General features: G+C 40.2%; 1 protein-coding gene across 1 annotated transcript in view; it reads left to right on the plus strand.

Moving 5' to 3' along the window:
* The window catches only part of LOC136864690 (alanine aminotransferase 1), a 129,146-nt gene that overhangs the window by 9,808 nt on the left and 100,346 nt on the right, over positions 1 to 18,992 (plus strand). Inside the window, exons 2-3 of the mRNA XM_067142003.2 lie at positions 12,864 to 12,953; positions 16,535 to 16,643. Of these exons, the coding sequence (XP_066998104.1) occupies positions 12,864 to 12,953; positions 16,535 to 16,643 (199 nt within the window). The remainder of the gene's footprint in view (positions 1 to 12,863; positions 12,954 to 16,534; positions 16,644 to 18,992) is intronic.

Here is an 18,992-nt window from a genome sequence, read left to right on the forward strand (position 1 = left end):
TCGACTTGTACAGCAGCTGTATGTAGACCGCTAGATTTGAACACAGTGCTACTGGCTACACAACACACGACGACTATTCGTTGGTTCGACTCCACAGATAGTACAGTACTTCACGCAGTCACATTCAGCGAACAACTAAACAACTCGACAGTATTCAACAGCAGGATGATACATCAGCGAACATTAACACAGGTCCATTTATCCCCACACTCACGATAGCGGGTTTTCTCGCTGGCTCACAGCGAACCTCAGTCCACAGAACCACACGAACACACAGTACAGTCTTCTGTTCTGTTGTCTCAAGTTCACGCACTCGCTGGTCTCCGACACCACAACAACAGCTCGCTCGCTGAGGCCTTGTATTTATACCTCGATGTGAGGCCACTAGAACATTCAGGGTTTGGCTGGAGATCTAACTTTCCTGACGTATCTTCTAGAAATCACATGGAGAAACTAGATGGAGGGAACAATAGAGAAAGGGCCGTGGCATGTCCTCGGGCGGGCTGGGAAGTTCCCCGAGCTGCCTTAGTCATCCCCTTTCAGGTTATACCAAAGGGGTTGCAACAAGGCTGACGGTCGCTTGAGCACGTAACAATAATTTGCCTGTATGTTAAGCTTACTAGAATGAATTATTGATTTTACACCCCTGTGAAAGTTCATTGAACCAAAAAAAAATACAATTAGTTGCTTGGGATGGGAATGTGTGTAATAGCATGGAATACCTGACATGGGCTGGACAAGTTTCAACATGAAGATTATGTCACTGATCAATAACTCTTGCATCACAGAATCGTGGAAGCCATCCGTATTGCGTAGATACTGTCCTTGACCCACATTTCCAACGATTTTCAGTTGACTTTAAATCTGGGAATTTTGCTGACCACTCAGGATGTGGAATTGCTCCTAAATGTTCATCTTGTCAGTGACAGTTGCAGTTTGGTGATTGTAGACATTGTCATCCTGGAAAATAGGACTGGGAATGTTGTGTTCCGCACTTAGATGAATGACAGACATTGTAGCTTGGTTCTCCAGCAGCTTGATATAGGCAGTCTGGTTCAAATTGCCTGTCACTTCAACCAGTGGACTCGATTCTGCATTGTTAAAACTTACCCATTGCATCACAGATTCTCTTCCAGTTTGCCCAAGGTCCTCTTTGAGCTTTCCGAGGTCTAAGATGAACTAACACCATGCTGAGCATCGTTAACCTACAGGCAGAAATATATTGCCATTTAAATAGGAGTGATTTTAGGATAACTTCATGATTCTGAATCCAAATATGTTTCTGGTTTTGCTCGATTGCCTCTAGTTTTAGAGAAAATAATTTTTTCTAGAAAAAATAAATAAGACCAGAAAAATTACATGAAAATATTTCGCTACTAAAAGTAATGTAAAAGTTTTCTAATATTACTAGAAATTACCCGTAGCTTCGCTCACGTGGATTTCGTAACTTGATCAAAGTAATCGTTTCTCGGCATTGTACTGAGACATTATCTGAAAATTCCTAAAGTATAAGTATAAAAACTCACCCAAAAATTGAGTTTCATTTACCCCAGAAATTCTTTGTAAACCATGTTTGTGGTATTACCTCTTGGGGCTAAGACGACCATGCGACATAGAACTGTACATGTGAGAAACAGTCTTCTCTCAAGTCGAAAAAATAAATACATGTTCCTTTATTCTTAAAAGAGATTCCAAATACCTATTCCCACATCTGTAACATCTTCAGTTTTTGAGATATACATAATTATCCCCATAAAAAGAATTCAACCCCTTAATCAGTCCTTTCCCCACCCTCACCCCCATCTAAGTGTATTTTCCGAAAATAAAAGTACATGTTCCTTTATTTTTAAAGGAGATTCCGAATACCAATTTTCATGTCTGTAACATCTTCACTTTTTAAGATATAAGTATCCTCATAAAAAATAATTCAACTATTTTTCACTTCTTTTCACCTCCCGTTAAGTGCCTTCTCCGAAAACAAAAAGGTACATGTTCCTGTATTTTTAAAGGACTTTCCAAATAGGCCTACCAAGTTTCTTGTCTCTGACATGTTAAGTTTTTGACATATAATGTAGATATACCTGTACTCATCTTAAAAATTCACCTGCTTTCCCAATTCTTTTCAGCCCCTTAACTGGATTTTCCAAAAACAAAAAAATACCTGTTTCATTGTTTTTAAAGGAGATTCCAAATACCAGTTTTCATGCCTGTACATCTGTAACACCTTCAATTTTTGAGATAAATGTATACTCATAAGAATAATTCAACTTCTTCTTCTTCTTCACTTCTTTCCACCCCCTCTTCCGCCTTAAGTGGACTTTTCGAAAACAAAAAATACGCGTTTCTTTGTTTTGAAAAGAAATTCAAAATACCAACTTTCACGTCTGTAACAGCTCCAGTTTTTAAGATAAAGTATCCTCATAAACATATTTCAACTCCTTATGTACTTATTTTCAACTTATGTTGATTTTACGAAAAAATAAATGTGTGTTTCATTATTTTTAAAAAAGATTCCAAATACTAATTTTCACGTCTGTAACATCTTCAGTTTTTGAGATATAACTATCCTCAGAAAAGTAATTCAACTCCCTTTTCAACCCAACCCCCCCCCCCACCTACTTCCTCCCCCAAAAGTGTGTATTACTTTATTTTTAAATGAGATTCCAAATACCAATTTTCACATCCTTAACATCTTTAGTTTTTGAGGTATAAGTATCCTCATACAAAGATTTCAACTAATTTTTCAATTAATTCACCCCCTTAAGTGGATTTTCCAGACAGAAGATTACGTATTTCTTTACTTTGAAAGAAAATTCCAAATATAAATTATCATGTCGGTAACATCTTCAGTTTTTGAGATATGAGTATCCTCATGAAAAGAATTAAATTTCTTTCACTTTTCACTCCACCCCCACCCGTTAAGTTGGTTTCCCCCCACCCAAAAATGCGTGTTTCTTTATTTTTAAGTGAGATATCAAATACCAATTTCCACGTCTGTAAACTTCAGTTTTGAGATACAAGTTTCTCCAGAAAAAGAATTCATTTTTTTACTTCCTTTCACACTCCCCACTCAAGTGAATTTTCAAAAAAAAAACAGGACCCGTTTCTTTAAAAGAGCTTCCAGATACCAATTATCACGATTGTAACATCTTCAGTTTTTGAGATATATGTATCCCCGTAAAAGGAATTAATCGCAGTTTTCATCTCCCCCCCCGTCCCTACCAAGTTGATTCCCCCACCAAATGCGTGTTTCCTTATTTTTAAAGGAGATTCCAAATACCAGTTTTCACGTTTGTAATATCTTTAGATTTTTTGGTATATATATATATATATATATATAATTTCTCTTACAAATAATTCAACTAATTTTTCAATTCTTTCACCCCCTTCTCCCCCTCCCCCCCCCCCCACCACACCGTTAAGTGTTTTTTTCCGAAAACCAAAGAATATGCGTTTCCTTATTTTTGAAGGACATTCCAAATACCAATCTTCACATCTGCAACACATTAAGTTTTTGAGATATACTGTAGATACGCCAATTTTAAAAACTCACCCCCCTTTTTCAGTTCCCCTTAAGTGGATTTTCTGAAAGAAATATTTATGTTTTTTACTTTTACAGGAAATTCCAAATACCAGTTTTCAAATCTGTAATATGTTATGTGTCCGAGATAATTTGCAGATATAGTCTTTTTTAAAATTCAACCCGTTTGTCACTCCTGTTCACCCCCTATTCATCGGATTATCCAAAAACACAAAAATACGTGTTTCTTTATTTTCGAAGGAGATTCCAAATTTCAATTTTCATGTCTGTAACTTTAACATCTTAAGTTTTTGAGATATAAGTCTCCTCATAAAAGGTGTTCAGCCCCTTTTCCCCATAGTGGGATTTTCCAAAAACTGTTTATTTTTAAAGGAGATTCCAAATACCAATACAAATGTTCATACCTCTATCGTCTTCAGTTTTTGAGATATAAGTATCCTCATAAAAATAATTCAACTCCTTTTTCACCGCAGCCCGTTAAGATGATTCCCCCCCTCCAAAAAGAAGTTCCTTACTACAGAGAGAAAACTGTTCCAGGCGCATGCTTCAGTGTCTGTCATTACTGTAGTGAAATTGGAATCATCGATGAGCTTGCGAATTTGAGGACCATCAAAGATTCCTGCTTTAAGTTTTTCATAACCGAGTCCAGGAAGGGATTTGCAGATATACTTCAAAAAATTTCCAGTTCTATCTAAGGCTTACACAAACGGCTTCATGAGGCATAGATTTACGTGCAGTGGTGGGAGAATTATATTTTCCCTGTCAATCAAAGGTTCATTTATGATATTTACTGAACCAACTGTCATGTTTTCCCGTGTAGGCCATTTTTCCCTTCTCCAATTATCCCCTTGTGCTCTGCTATCCCACATTCATATGAAACATGGGTAAGGATGTTAGGAAAAACTTAAAACGGTCCACCTTTTCAATACAAATATAACATTTTTACAGGAAAATATAACATTTTTGTATTGAAAAGGTGGACCGTTTTAAGTTTTTCCTAACATCCTTTCTCAGTTCAATACGGACAAAATGAAATTCGTATGTTTAAATGAAACATGGGTACTTCATATACCCACTTCGCTGCCCGAGCAAGAAATTCACCCTTTTGAGATCAACACATTTACAAGTTATTTACGCCACACCGACACAGATAGAGGTCTTATTGCCACTTGTGCTGATAACGAAGTTTCTGCAGAACCATCTTGACATTTTCATATACCTCATACAGTTTTGTTGAATGAACTATTGGAATAGATGCGTAGAAGTTATTGTGTAATAGCACACATTTCAAGCTTCTGGAGGACCAATATATAAAAAAAATTCCATCCTGTGGCCGATGTTCTGGCAAACTAGTTTTGATAAGTAGTTCAGGGATATTGTTGCAGTACACAAGTTCATTATCTTCACTGAAGTATGGAAGAAGTCCCTTTTCTCTAGTCCGGTAAATTGTAATTTTAGCTTCTGGCTTTAGACAGTTCTTTTCTTTTAGCCGAGATGCCAAGTTCAGATGTTTTCTTAGACAGATTGAGTTCTTATATCAGGTCATTGAGTTCTTCCTGAGAGAACTACTGAGGTGTTGAATTATTTCCTTCAAATTCAGATCCATGGCTACTGACACAGCCCAATGCTTCGACTTCTGAAAATGGAATTTCTGGGAGTGTGTTAAACACTGGAACAGGAACATGTATGCTATGTGGCACAGGTCGCTTTGCTGATTCCAGATCTGGATACAACCACTCATGTCTTTTGTATCTATTGAAGTCTTTTATATTAACAACACAAATGTAACAGTCATCATGATTTTTTGTTTCTTTGGCTCTCTCCACACCATAAGCACTGCAAAATTTAAACTTTTCCTCTTTCCATTTGTCCACTGTCTTAGGCACTCCATACAACTTTACAAACCTATGGGGAGCCCAAGACTTATCTTGGTTCCCAAAGTGAATTCCAAAGTATGCAAAATATGCTCGCTTGACAAAGTCGGTGATGTTCTTCCTGTTAATTTGAAGAGTGTCTTCACCACAAATATAACAGAAGTCATTAGGGCAGTTTAAACAAACTCTTCGTGAAGAACTCATATTTCAGCACAGATTAAGAGTAGTTCAAGCAATCTCTTGTATCCCTGCAAAAATAGAAGCAAAAAAATGTAAAAACATGATTAAAAATGGAAACAGTACAGAAAAAAAGATAAAATGAAACCAACACTAGAAATAAAAAAATAGGTCCAGATTTCATGGTAAATCTGTTTGCAGATATGGGAAATAAACACTTTTTGAAGAACACCCTATATGTGAAGTACTAGAGCCAGCTTGAAAAAAACAAACATAGATTTGGATTCAGGTTCACCTGAACATTCCATATTCATAACAATATAACCAGCAATTTTAAAAATAGGTTTTGTTTTTTTTTTTGTTTTTTTTTCCAGTGTAATTTGTCTGACTATACGACATGCTTCCAGTCCTTTGTAGTCAACTCTTAACATCTCGTTGCAAACTTGGATAATTTTGTGAATGGTCATGAACATAGGGGTCTTGTGTGCCACTTGGCTTTAGATGTCTATGGTGTTGACATCTTGCAGGAATTTCCACTTTGTAGTGAAGTAATTCATAGCCATAAGCCAGTCTCTTGGTACCTTCTTTTGGCAAAATTTCCGATTATAATTTCCTGCAGACTGTGGTTTTCACCACTGCTGGTAGACTTGCATTACCATACATGCTGATACACCTGCCTTTTACACTACCTCCTTCACAGGATGCCTTTAGCATGCCCAAAAGCAATCGCCCCACTTTGCCATTCAGTAATGTCTACTTAATGCCCCATTCAACATTTAATGAATGAGATAGGTACTGCACTGTACCACTACTGTGCAAGCTATGAAGCCCATCGTACATTCCTTTGGTATTAATCCCTAGATTATTAAACATGCTAGGTGACTAAATTTTGTCTATTGAGCTTATAAGTTTTTTGTACAGATGTTGGTAAAACTTGAGCATAAATTGCACTATGTTGAAAGGTGAATCATTTAAATATGACCTTGTTATACCTCTAGGAGAATGTTCTTTGCCAACACTAGGAACTCACCAGTCTTATAAGGGAATATCGTAAATTGGATGGCTTTTATATAAAAGGAACCAAGTACCATGTTTAACATTTCTGAGATATGTGTATGTGAAATCTTAAAAATGCATGCAATGTTTTATTCGAATAGAACCAAGTGCCATCTAGGGTATGCAGCCATCTGTGAGTGCTTAAATCAAGTACTAAACTTACTTATCCTCTTATTTTCTTTACATAGAACCAAATATTCTTGGTGGTTGGTTCTGTGTACAGAAAATTACTACTGTGACCACTTACAGGTTTGAACTTAGTTAAGTACACTGACTGACAGAGCAAATGCAACACCAAGAAGGAGTGGTTCGAAAGGGATGAAAGTTGGGGAAAAAAACAGAGACGGCACGGACGAATAATTGATGTTTATTTCAAACCGATATGCAGGTTACACAATGCGCACGGCATCGACTCAGTAGGATGTAGGACCACCGCGAGTGGCGATGGACGCAGAAACACGTCGAGGTACAGAGTCAATAAGAGTGCGGATGGTGTCCTGAGGGATGGTTCTCCATTCTCTGTCAACCATTTGCCACAGTTGGTCGTCCGTACGAGGCTGGGGCAGAGTTTGCAAACGGCGTCCAATGAGATCCCACACGTGTTCGATTGGTGAGAGATCCGGAGAGTACGCTGGCCACAGAAGCATCTGTACACCTCGTAGAGCCTGTTGGGAGATGCGAGCAGTGTGTGGGCGGGCATTATCCTGCTGAAACAGAGCATTGGGCAGCCCCTGAAGGTACGGGAGTGCCACCGGCCGCAGCACATGCTGCACGTAGCGGTGGGCATTTAACGTGCCTTGAATACGCACTAGAGGTGACGTGGAATCATACGCAATAGCGCCCCAAACCATGATGCCGCGTTGTCTAGCGGTAGGGCGCTCCACAGTTACTGCCGGATTTGACCTTTCTCCACGCCGACGCCACACTCGTCTGCGGTGACTATCACTGACAGAACAGAAGCGTGACTCATCGGAGAACACGACGTTCCGCCATTCCCTCATCCAAGTCGCTCTAGCCCGGCACCATGCCAGGCGTGCACGTCTATGCTGTGGAGTCAATGGTAGTCTTCTGAGCGGACGCCGGGAGTGCAGGCCTCCTTCAACCAATCGACGGGAAATTGTTCTGGTCGATATTGGAACAGCCAGGGTGTCTTGCACATGCTGAAGAATGGCGGTTGACGTGGCGTGCGGGGCTGCCACCGCTTGGCGGCGGATGCGCCGATCCTCGCGTGCTGACGTCACTCGGGCTGCGCCTGGACCCCTCGCACGTGCCACATGTCCCTGCGCCAACCATCTTCGCCACAGGCGCTGCACCGTGGACACATCCCTATGGGTATCGGCTGCGATTTGACGAAGCGACCAACCTGCCCTTCTCAGCCCGATCACCATACCCCTCGTAAATTCGTCTGCCTGCTGGAAATGCCTCCGTTGACGGCGGCCTGGCATTCTTAGCTATACACGTGTCCTGTGGCACACGACAACACGTTCTACAATGACTGTCGGCTGAGAAATCACGGTACGAAGTGGGCCATTCGCCAACGCCGTGTCCCATTTATCGTTCGCTACGTGCGCAGCACAGCGGCGCATTTCACATCATGAGCATACCTCAGTGACGTCAGTCTACCCTGCAATTGGCATAAAGTTCTGACCACTCCTTCTTGGTGTTGCATTTGCTCTGTCAGTCAGTGTATGTCAGCAAGGATGTTGAGGGCTAGGTACATGGTAGAATAGGCTTGTGGATGAGGTTGAAGGTGACTTAGATTGTTTTGGAGTGGTGCCGACTTCACAATAGAAGGTGATGAATGAATGGAATGATGATAATCGTCGCTCCGGAAGAACAATGACATAACTGTCAAAACTGCAATTGTACAGGAGACGCGAAAAACCGATTTATCTTTCGTTAAGATTCAATTACGCCAAAAATTAATTTTGTAGGAAATTGTAACCAGGGAAAATTGTAACATATACAAGCACACTACAGGATACAGAAATGTTTTCAAAACAATTTCTTTATTTTTGCCCAAAATGACCCCTTTTCTGCAAATGCGGCATTGTTCTTCTGAAACTGTGATCAATATGTAACGAAGTTTGTCAGTAGTATCAGGAAGAAAAAGATCCAACGTCTTGGTATCATTCTGCTAACGAAATAGGATGAGTGAAATACAAACTATAAACACTGAAAGTAATAGAAAAACAAAACTGTCAAGTGTAATGAGCTTCTCAACCAATGAAGTTTCGACCAGGAATCATACTTACGTCATTGTTCCAACAGACACGAAGGATCACTCGCGAAGTTAAAGACATAACTGAGATATACGGCGATATTGCTCTGATGTGCGGTCACAAACAGCTAAGATTTCTACAACGACGCAATTGCCCTCTAGTGGCCTAGAGCATAACTACAGTTCGAACGATATTCACACATGCGCGCTACGTATTTCTGAACCCAGACGACCACGAAACTCCATTTGATCAAATTGTGTTCATTAGTTCCTCATATGGAACTGTTTAGTACATTTTCTATGCCTGTTGTATTTCATATTTACCAATTCATATGTTAATCCCCAGTGACAATTTGTAAATGATCATAAGTTCAAACAACATCTCGGTTTTCAATGAATGGCACTTTGTTCTTTTGATATAAAAGCCATCCAGTTGTACAACATTTTCCTTGCCACCTGCAACAACAACTAATGCCATTGGCTGAAATTTATAGCATGTGGCGTTACTCCCAATATTCAACACAGATATGATAACCATCTGTAGTACTCTTGTTGAAATGATCGACGATGTGCATCATGTCCCCAGTTGCTGGGGAGGCTCTTAACTGTGCACCCCATAATGATTTAGACCAGTGGAATACTGCTACAAGCCATGTCCAGCCAGATCAATTGAAATCTCATGAACTAACTAAGATGCTAGCAATGAAAGAGTGTCGAGGTCCGGGAGTCTGCAGCTGTCTTGGCTGGTATGCATATCCTCAAGTTCTACCAAGATATTGCACTTATTTTATTGCTGAAAGTCAAAAAATATTTGTCCAGAGACTCGCTTCTATACGGATTCACAACTTGAGGGAAAGAATAGATTTGATATTCCCTTGAAGGGGTTGCTGAAGAAAATGCAAGAATGAGTCAACTTAACCTTCAGCGACCCCATCTTCTGCCCCTTGAGGTACATCACTGGAGGATTATACCACCCTTGGTTGGGCCTTGGCAATATTCAATGGCTGCTAATGCAATGTTGCCTGCCCCTCGGGATGTGGACTCGCCTGCCAAGTTTTCCCAGATGTGCAGTTACAGTTAATGCACCTTACACCCTCGGCTGACAAGCATATGTACAGTATAACAGAATTCAACAAAATTGGTAGTTATGGTGATTTGGTACTTTTCCTTGTAACTTTAAGGAGGGATGGCTAATGTGTTACTTGGAGGAAAAGGATACAAGGGGTACCTTTGTGCAGAAAATTGCCTTGATTTTCATTTTGAATTGGCATACTTGAGGAAACTATATTAAATAATTGCATTAACTCTTTAACAGTAATTCAGTAATACACTGAGCTGAAAATTATGATTTTCACACAAATAGAAGTTAAAATTTTTGAAAATTAAAATTTGTCTACCTTCTCTTCTGTATTAACCCGTGTTTTCTTCCATTTTGAAATCATTATCTCTCTACGGCACAAAAAACAAGACCCAGGCACTTAACAAAAAGCGTTATTCTCAAAGGTTAGCCACCATTAGATAATACTGCCCTCTCAAAATTAACCTTAAAGAATTCAAGCTCTTTAGGCCTTTTCAGTCATGAAATTATTAGCATTTTGCCTCAGTGTGGCAGTTGGCTCATTACTTAGATTGCCGCATATTTCCAAGGTGCTGGTGGCTAGTACACTGTTAACACACTTCTGCAAGCCTCCTTTGTAGGACAGTGCCGTGACAGTGCACTAGGGAAGATGATGTTACGTGCTCAAGCGACCATCAGCCTTGTCACAGCCCGTTCTGTATTACCTGAAAGGGGATGACTAAGCCAGCTCAGAAAACTTCCCAGCCCACCCGAGGACATGCCACGGCCCTTCCTCTATTGTTTCGTTCATCCAGTTTCTCCATGCGATTTCGGGAATAAATGACGGGAAACTTTGATCTCCAGCTGAACCCTGAATGTTCTAGTGGCCCAACATAAATACAAGGCTCCTGCGAGCAGGTGGTTGTGGTGTCGGAGAGACCCGTGTGTGTGGACTGGAGACGACAGAACGGAAGACTGTATTGTGTGTTTGTGTATTTCTGTGAACTGAGGCCGAGCGAGTGTTAATGATCGCTGTTGTGAGTATCGTCCTGCTGTTGAATAATTTTGAGCTGTTTAGTTCTTCACTGCATGTGACTGTGTGAATTACTGGACTGTCTCTGGAATCGAACCAACGAACAATCATCGTGTCTTGTGTAGCCAGCGGCACTGTGTTCAAATCCAGCGGCCTACGCTTAGCGGCTGTAGGAGGTGACTGGACTTGGGGAAAGTGAAAGTAAGGATTATAGCTGTCCCCAGATATATAATTCCAACTGTCCGGGACTCCCTGGTGTGTGTACAGAAGAGTGATTTGTATATAGACAGTAATTAGTAACTGTGGCCATTCACAGCTGGTTAGAATTGTGTGTGTTTGTGCACGTGTGTGTGTGGGGGGGGGTCTTTCATATCACACGTTGCATTTATTAGGTCATACTGAAATTAATTAGAACAATGAAACAGATAGAGTTCTATTTGTAACAATATGTACCTCCAGTTATTAAATACCTGCCTTTGGCTTTTATATCAGAAATTAAGTTCCCGGAAGGGATCCATAGTTTAGCTTCATCTATTCAGAATGTTAAAGTGTTCAAGCTCTTTAGGCTTATTCAGTCATGAAATTACCAGGGTGTTGCCCCAGTATGGCAGTGGGCTCGGTAGACCTATTCAGATTACCACAACTCTTCAAGACCTTTTGACCTTTTTTGTTATATTCAGCTCACCATATGTTTAAAGATAGTTTGACAGGAATCCTCACAGCACATGGTCACAGTGACCTGTAGCCTTTTGAAATCCCATAGTATCAAGAGGTTTAGAAATTGCTTTAGATTACTTTACATCTTAATTGGAGCTTAGATGGTGTCGTCAGCTCCCACGTGGAAGGCCAGCATACAATGAGCCCTCTAGTGACGAATGACAGTACCACTTACTATACACCACCCGAAAAGCATTCTTAAATTTAAACCTTCATTATTGGTAAAGTCTTCCTTGTGAACAGTTCGAATTTTTCTTCTGAAGATATGGAGCGAAGTTCTCTGCAAATCGTAAAGAATTTAGTCTTTTTTGACGCGGCAAAAGTCCAAAAGCTTATTATCACGTCTACAATTACAGGCCATAAAAGCATCAATCTAAACATTAAAAATTACTTTAGATGATAGAGATATTCAAGAAGTACAGAGTTGAGGTTACTCAAAGTAGCCTCACGCTATAGTACTGTCATGGATCATTCTATTCCCACTATCATATGACTTGGAAAGATATTTGTGTGATTCTCTAACTTTCCATGACAGTTAATGACATTTTCATAAGGAAAAATAAGCAACCTTTTAGTTTTACACAACTGTTGATATAGTGATAATAGTCATGGGACCTCCAGTTTTACATGGAATTCAAACCACAAGGACTTGAATTTTCATTTCAAAAATTCTCACACACACACATTGATTATGATTCAGGTGGTGTTCTCTTGGTGAGGAGTGGCCATGCAACTTGACTCTCGCACCTTTTTTTTTCTTAAGTGCCATGGCTATAATCGTATGGAGCCTTTGTGTTACTTCCCCCTCACTATCATTCTGAATATTTAATTACTTCCCTTATGAATAGTCACGAGTGTTCTCCTTTCAGTGCTCTGGTGAGGTAGTTATAGATTTTCATTTCTGAAATTGTCCGGCTCTATGGCTATGTCATGCTGGCCTTTGGTCCAGGGAGTCCCAGGTTTATTTCCCAGCTGGGCCAAGGATTTTAACCTTCATTGGTTAAATCTGATGGTTTGGGGACTGGGTGTGTGTGCCATATTCATCATTAGAATTCATCGTAGGTAGGGCACCATCCTCATAGATGCGCAGGTCGCCTATATGGCGTCAACTTGAAAGATCTGCACCAGGTCACTTCGGAGGCCACACGCCATTTTTTTATAAAAATTATTTTTCTCGTGCTTTTCAGGGAGTGAAGAAACCTTTCAAAGAAGTGATTAAAGCCAACATTGGAGACTGCCATGCAATGGGCCAATCACCAATTACATTCATTAGGCAGGTAAGTAAAAATAATAATCATCATATTATTTTATAGCTTCTGAATTATTTAGTGGTCATGTTTTGTGGACATGGTGTAATCTGTGTTATGCATCTGTAAAATTTGTTCAAGTTAATTACAATTTTATAAGAAACAAACAATTTTATGTTAAACTTTTACCATATGAATTTTGAATATGTTTGTAAAATGCTAATTCTGGCCACCTTGCACTGTATCATCAACTAGCATAGTAATTCCCAAAATTTTAATTACTTTCATAATTTCAACACATTTACATAACTGCAGATTGCATAACTTGGGGTGTTATTGTGTATTATGTAAGCACACGGAACAAATATGTATTTAACTATCTTGACACGAGTATTAACTAAAGAGGATTACTGGTACTAATTCACTACTAATACATTAGCCACTTCACAATCACTGACGATGGCTGACTTTTTGAAGAGGTCACTGCAAGGATAACGGCAGCCTGGAGGAAATGGCAAACAAAGACCGGTGTCAAAAATCTATTGTACTGCCAACTGACCTGTTGTACTGCATGGTTGCAAATGTTGGCATCCTACGACTGAGATAGAGCATCGGCTGGGCGTCATGTGGACGAAGATGATGAGGTAGACACCTGCTGTCAGTAAACTGGATCTCATCTTCAGTGAAACCATCATGGAAAGATTTGGAGTAGCATTAATTCAAGATAAAATATGCAAGAGCCACTTGTGATGGTTTCGACATGTAGGCCTACTAAAGGCAGGGCTGAAACTATCGTGAAGATGGGTTTACAAATTTAAAGTTGCCGGCAGGAAACCGAAGGGATGATCTAAACAGTGGTGGGTCATTACTCTTCACAAAGATCAGAAGAGCGTCCAGTCACCACCCTGACTTGCCCCAGGACAGAACTAAATAGAAACAACGAATCCATATAGCGGACCCCGCTCCAGGAAGGACAAACACTGAAGAAAAAGGAGATAAAGGTGACTGTGCCTGTCGTAAGAGGTGACTAAAAGGGGCGACAAAGGGATGATCAAATTAGAACCATGAGACTACTTGTAATTAGTACCACCACGCGGGGACCACTATGGGTCACTTTTACTTGTGTTTAGTACCACTCTGTTAGGTAGAAAATAGGTTTGTGATTAGTAGCAGCAGAGTGTGTTGCCGGCTTTTACAGTACCTGTGATTAGTAGCACCATATGTGCGACACCATGGGATGAGCGACACCATGATTCTGGCTTGCCTATGATTAGTACCCACTATACGAGGAACACCACGGGATAGCGTGAGTCCCTGTGGTTAGTACACTTCTGTGATGAACATCATAGGTTTGTGTTGCCTGTAAATGGCGCCGCAATGTGCGAAACACCATCGGTCTGTATTACACATGTGAATTTCGTTACCTGTGAGTAGTACCATAATGTGTGGAATATTGCGAGTCTACACTACCTTTGATTAGTACTGCAACATGACAAATACCATGGTTCTACATTCCTAGCGATAAGTACCATTATGAGGGACCGTTGACTTGGAGTTTGGACCCATTTAGACTACAAGCCTCATCGATTCAGTATTGTGCTATACAAGCAGTCCCTTGGTCAGTAATACTATTGTTTTACGCCAGCTTCTGTGCATATGAGGCACTGTGGGTCGGTTCCACTGATTGTTTTAAGTTCATATCCATCCATCCATCCATCCATTCATTCTTCGTCCTTACGTTTTGTATTCTGGTCAGTGGAGGATTTTGGACTTTTAATTTGTCATTTCATTTCATCTCATTTCGTACCATTAAGGGCTGATGACCTAGATGTTAGGCCCCTTTAAACAACAAACATCATCATCATCATCATCAGAGGTGACTGTAAGCCCTGCTTTATAGTTTATTTGATGAATTTGACTCTCTGTAGGTAGAAGGAGAGGATAGTCTTGTCAGTATCAGTATCATCTTTTGGCAACAATCCTGATGCGTATTTCCTGTAGACTGACTTTCCAATACTGTGCATGTTCCATGCTCTGGCATCAGTCTGTCAAAATCTTCGTGTATGCAGCTGTGCACTATGGTTTCATAATGATGTGAATTTGATGACCTCTGTGACTGTAATAATGTCTCAATCATTCATACTCTGTTTAATCAAAGACGACTGGAAACTGTTAATCGTTAGGTTCTGGAAGAGGAAAATTGTCCCGAGTTTACAGCCTGAACAATGGGTACAGGAGTATTAACAGTACATTGCAATCATGTATGTTGTCTTTGTAATCATTTCCTCTTATCTCTGAGACTCCTTGTTAAAAGCGTACTGACTTGTGAAATAATGAAACAGCAACAACAGACTTACTCACGAACATTACCGTCGGAAAATAATAATCATATGGCCCAGCTACCAAGTGATTTGACACCACTTAGGCTACCTGCGTGTTAATTACGATGATGTGTTTTACTCTACCTGATTGCAGAGAACCAGTTCTCTGTTGGGCAATCTATGGCACAGTTTTAATTAATGTTATTGGGTAAACACAAAATGCGTCACCGATAACGTACGACATAAAGTGCCGTATGGACTTTCTCTGCCTTACAAAATCTGATTATCCCTGCCGAATTTGAGCACACTACATTGAGATCTGAGGGTCAACACTACTGCTATTCTACAGAAGGAACTATTACAGTAGGATCCTCACAATTACCAGTTTACTTGTATTCAATAAAATCTGCAGTAAGATGCAAGTTCTTATATGCCAGAGTTCATGGGAATGGTGTATGCTATCTCATATGATGCTAAAATCTGGTGCTCTGCATACGAAATATTTTTATAGATGATAAAAAATTCTTGGCAACTTAGAATCCAGGTTTCGTATAGAAAGATGGGAAACATGAATAAGAACACATAATAGGATAAATGCAATGAGAGGTCAGCATTGGAAGGAGGAGTAATAGAAATGGAGACAAGGACGAATACAAAACCAAAAGAGGACTAGGACAACCTCCGCATCTTCATAGACTGCCATCTTCAAATAGATAGGTTCTCTTCCCACCAATCCCAATCCTGTATCCATTTCTTCTTACCTCTTGAGGAGCTCATTTCTGCTTCTCAGCTTCTTCAGTTGGGTGGGCTTCAACACTCGTTGAGGGATCATTTTGACAGAATCTTCAATCTTGATGTGCAAATTATGGGATAAGAAGAAAGCCAGTTAAACACAGGGGTGGGGAGAGATGAGAGAAGGATAAAAATTTACAAGTCGTAAAAGGCTAAGACCGCAGGACAAACACGAAAGGAGAAAAGTAACCCAATGGGTAAGTATAAATATTGGAAAAAGAATAAAGTGGCAGATTAAGTCATGTTCCTGTCCTGTATATGACTTCATTTGTCACTTGTTTGTGCCTTTCCAGTACTTAGAAAACAAGTTTGAATTGTCTTGTTGGTAGTGATGGATGTTCCTAAACGATGTCAGTTGACACTGGTAGGCTTTGTGATATAAATATTTATGGTCTTGTGTCATCTGTTATAATGCAAGTATTAAGAAGATGTGTTAACAAGCATATCTCTTTTAAATGGGTTCTTCATTGTATATTTTAATTTTTTTGTTCTCATTAGGTCCTGGCATTAGTGTCGTATCCTGAACTGATGAATGATCCACATTTTGCAGCTGATGCAAAGTCGCGGGCTAAAGTCATTTTGGATGGTTGTCGGGGAGGAAGTGTAGGTATGTAGTCGTTCATTTTCTTTTAATGGTTAATTACCAAAATATGTCTTTTTACATCAAGATTTGTAATCAAATATGTGTCAAACTTTGACTGTAGAACTTTTTTTCTTTTGACGAATAGTAAGACTTTCTTTAATATTTGATGGGATCCTTATCATTAGTTTCCAAATTTCTGCTCGTGGTATTCAGTAGAGGGATTATATTGTTACGAATAAAACCCTGTCTGCTTTATTGATCCAGTTTAATTCTAAGATGATCCAATTGGTACAAACACATAAACACATTCACAATTATATTCAGCCATGAATGACCACACTCCACTTATTTCTGTCTATTTAAAAGTCTCTCACAACAAGACTCCAGCTAGGCAGACTTTACCTGGATGGGTGATCTTCTGTAAATCTTGATTGACAGGCCGCCTTACATTCATTTTACCTCGCAAGTCGTGTCATCCCACACAGCAGCTGCATGCTGACAGGTTTGAATACAGGGCTGCTGACCATCACAACACACGATTACTGTTCCTTCGTTTGATTCCAAAGAAAGTCTGCCACTCACACAGACAACTCACATGGCCGTTCCATTGACTGCCCAACACGGATGGCTAAACGGCAGTCACGCAACAGCAACAACTCAACAGTGGTTTTTTTTTTTTTGCTAGGGGCTTTACGTCGCACCGACACAGATAGGTCTTATGGCGACGATGGGATGGGAAAGGCCTAGGAGTTGGAAGGAAGCGGCCGTGGCCTTAATTAAGGTACAGCCCCAGCATTTGCCTGGTGTGAAAATGGGAAACCACGGAAAACCATCTTCAGGGCTGCCGATAGTGGGATTCGAACCTACTATCTCCCGGATGCAAGCTCACAGCCAACGCGCCTCTACGCGCACGGCCAACTCGCCCGGTACTCAACAGTGTTAACAAGCACTACAATGCCTGTCACAACAAATAACTGCACCACTCTACTCACCCTAGCCGTTCCACATACAGACTCCATGTCAGTCTGCAGTCCACAGTAATACACACACAGTACTCCGCTTAGTACTGCAAGGCTGCACGCACAGTACTCCGCTCAGTACACGATGATACTCTGAATCTGGTGGGACACGGAGGACAGCCAGCACTACTGCCATCCAGCTCCAACTACTCCTACTTCAACTACTGACCGATTGTTCACGGCTTGAATCCTTTTCTTTATCCTGTTGATGGAGTACTAGAATCTTTGTGGCTCTGCTAGAGATGGAACATTCTCGTTGCACATTCCAGAAGGGGCACAGGGAAACCAGACAAAGAGAACAGTAGAGGAGAGATCGCGACATGTCCTTGGGCTGGCTTGGCTGCCCATGGCCTGGCTTAGTCATTCGTTCCAGGAAATACCAAAGGGGGGCTACGGCAGAGTTGGCATGTAATAATTAGGGCTTGGATGTTTAGGAAAAGTCATATTTTTTCTTTGTCTCTGTTTTCACGCCTGATTGGATTTTGGTGCAAATCAGGTGATTATAGTCACAATTAAGTGATTTTTATTTGTTATATAAATGCATATTTTGGCTATTTTTGTCATAAGGTCATATTTTGAGCTCTTTTCGTAGAAACGTCATATTTCAGCAGTTTGGCGACAACTGTAGCTGTGCAAAGTCATAGTCAACTTTCCGAATGAGAACTAGTATTTACAAAACTCCTTTTCCGTATCAAATCTGTAGTTAATACAAATGGAATACTCTGCCTCTTCTATCAAGATTGCACGCGAATTGTTTTCCTACAGTTTGTCAGCAAGTCGGACACATATTAAGTCAAACTTTGGAATTATATATTATAAGGAAGGTGTCAAGAGGATAGGAGGAAAGGAACAGTAAAAATTCATGACAGAGATGTTGAGGTTTCAGCAAACATAAAGTATTTAGGAAGTGAATTGATGGAGAATAAAAGCACTGGACATGGAAATCTGCAGGAGGATACTACTTCAGGGTAATATATTCCGGGATATAAGCACTATTACCACCCTCCCAAAGTTTGTCGTCTACCTCCACCCTAATTCCATGGTGAACCCAAGATATGCCTGAGACCAACACAGGGAAGGATGGGCCAATCTTCATGAAAATCAAAAAACATTGTGGCGATGCTGCATCGTACAAAGTTCCAGACAGATTCACCATTTCATCTCTTGTAGAATATTCTCTCATTGTGTATAAACTCAAGTCACAGTTGCAGTTAGTGCATTTTTATGAAAGTTGAAATTCCTGGATTGTTGAGGAAATGACCACCTATTTTTGTTTTTAATGTTGATCAGATTGATGCCTCTTCTAGGTAATCCAGATTATAAATTGCTATTGGGATGGTTCATTTTATTACAT

The sequence above is a fragment of the Anabrus simplex genome, chromosome 2 (assembly GCF_040414725.1).
Source record: "Anabrus simplex isolate iqAnaSimp1 chromosome 2, ASM4041472v1, whole genome shotgun sequence".
In the NCBI taxonomy this organism is placed as follows: Eukaryota; Metazoa; Arthropoda; class Insecta; order Orthoptera; family Tettigoniidae; genus Anabrus; species Anabrus simplex.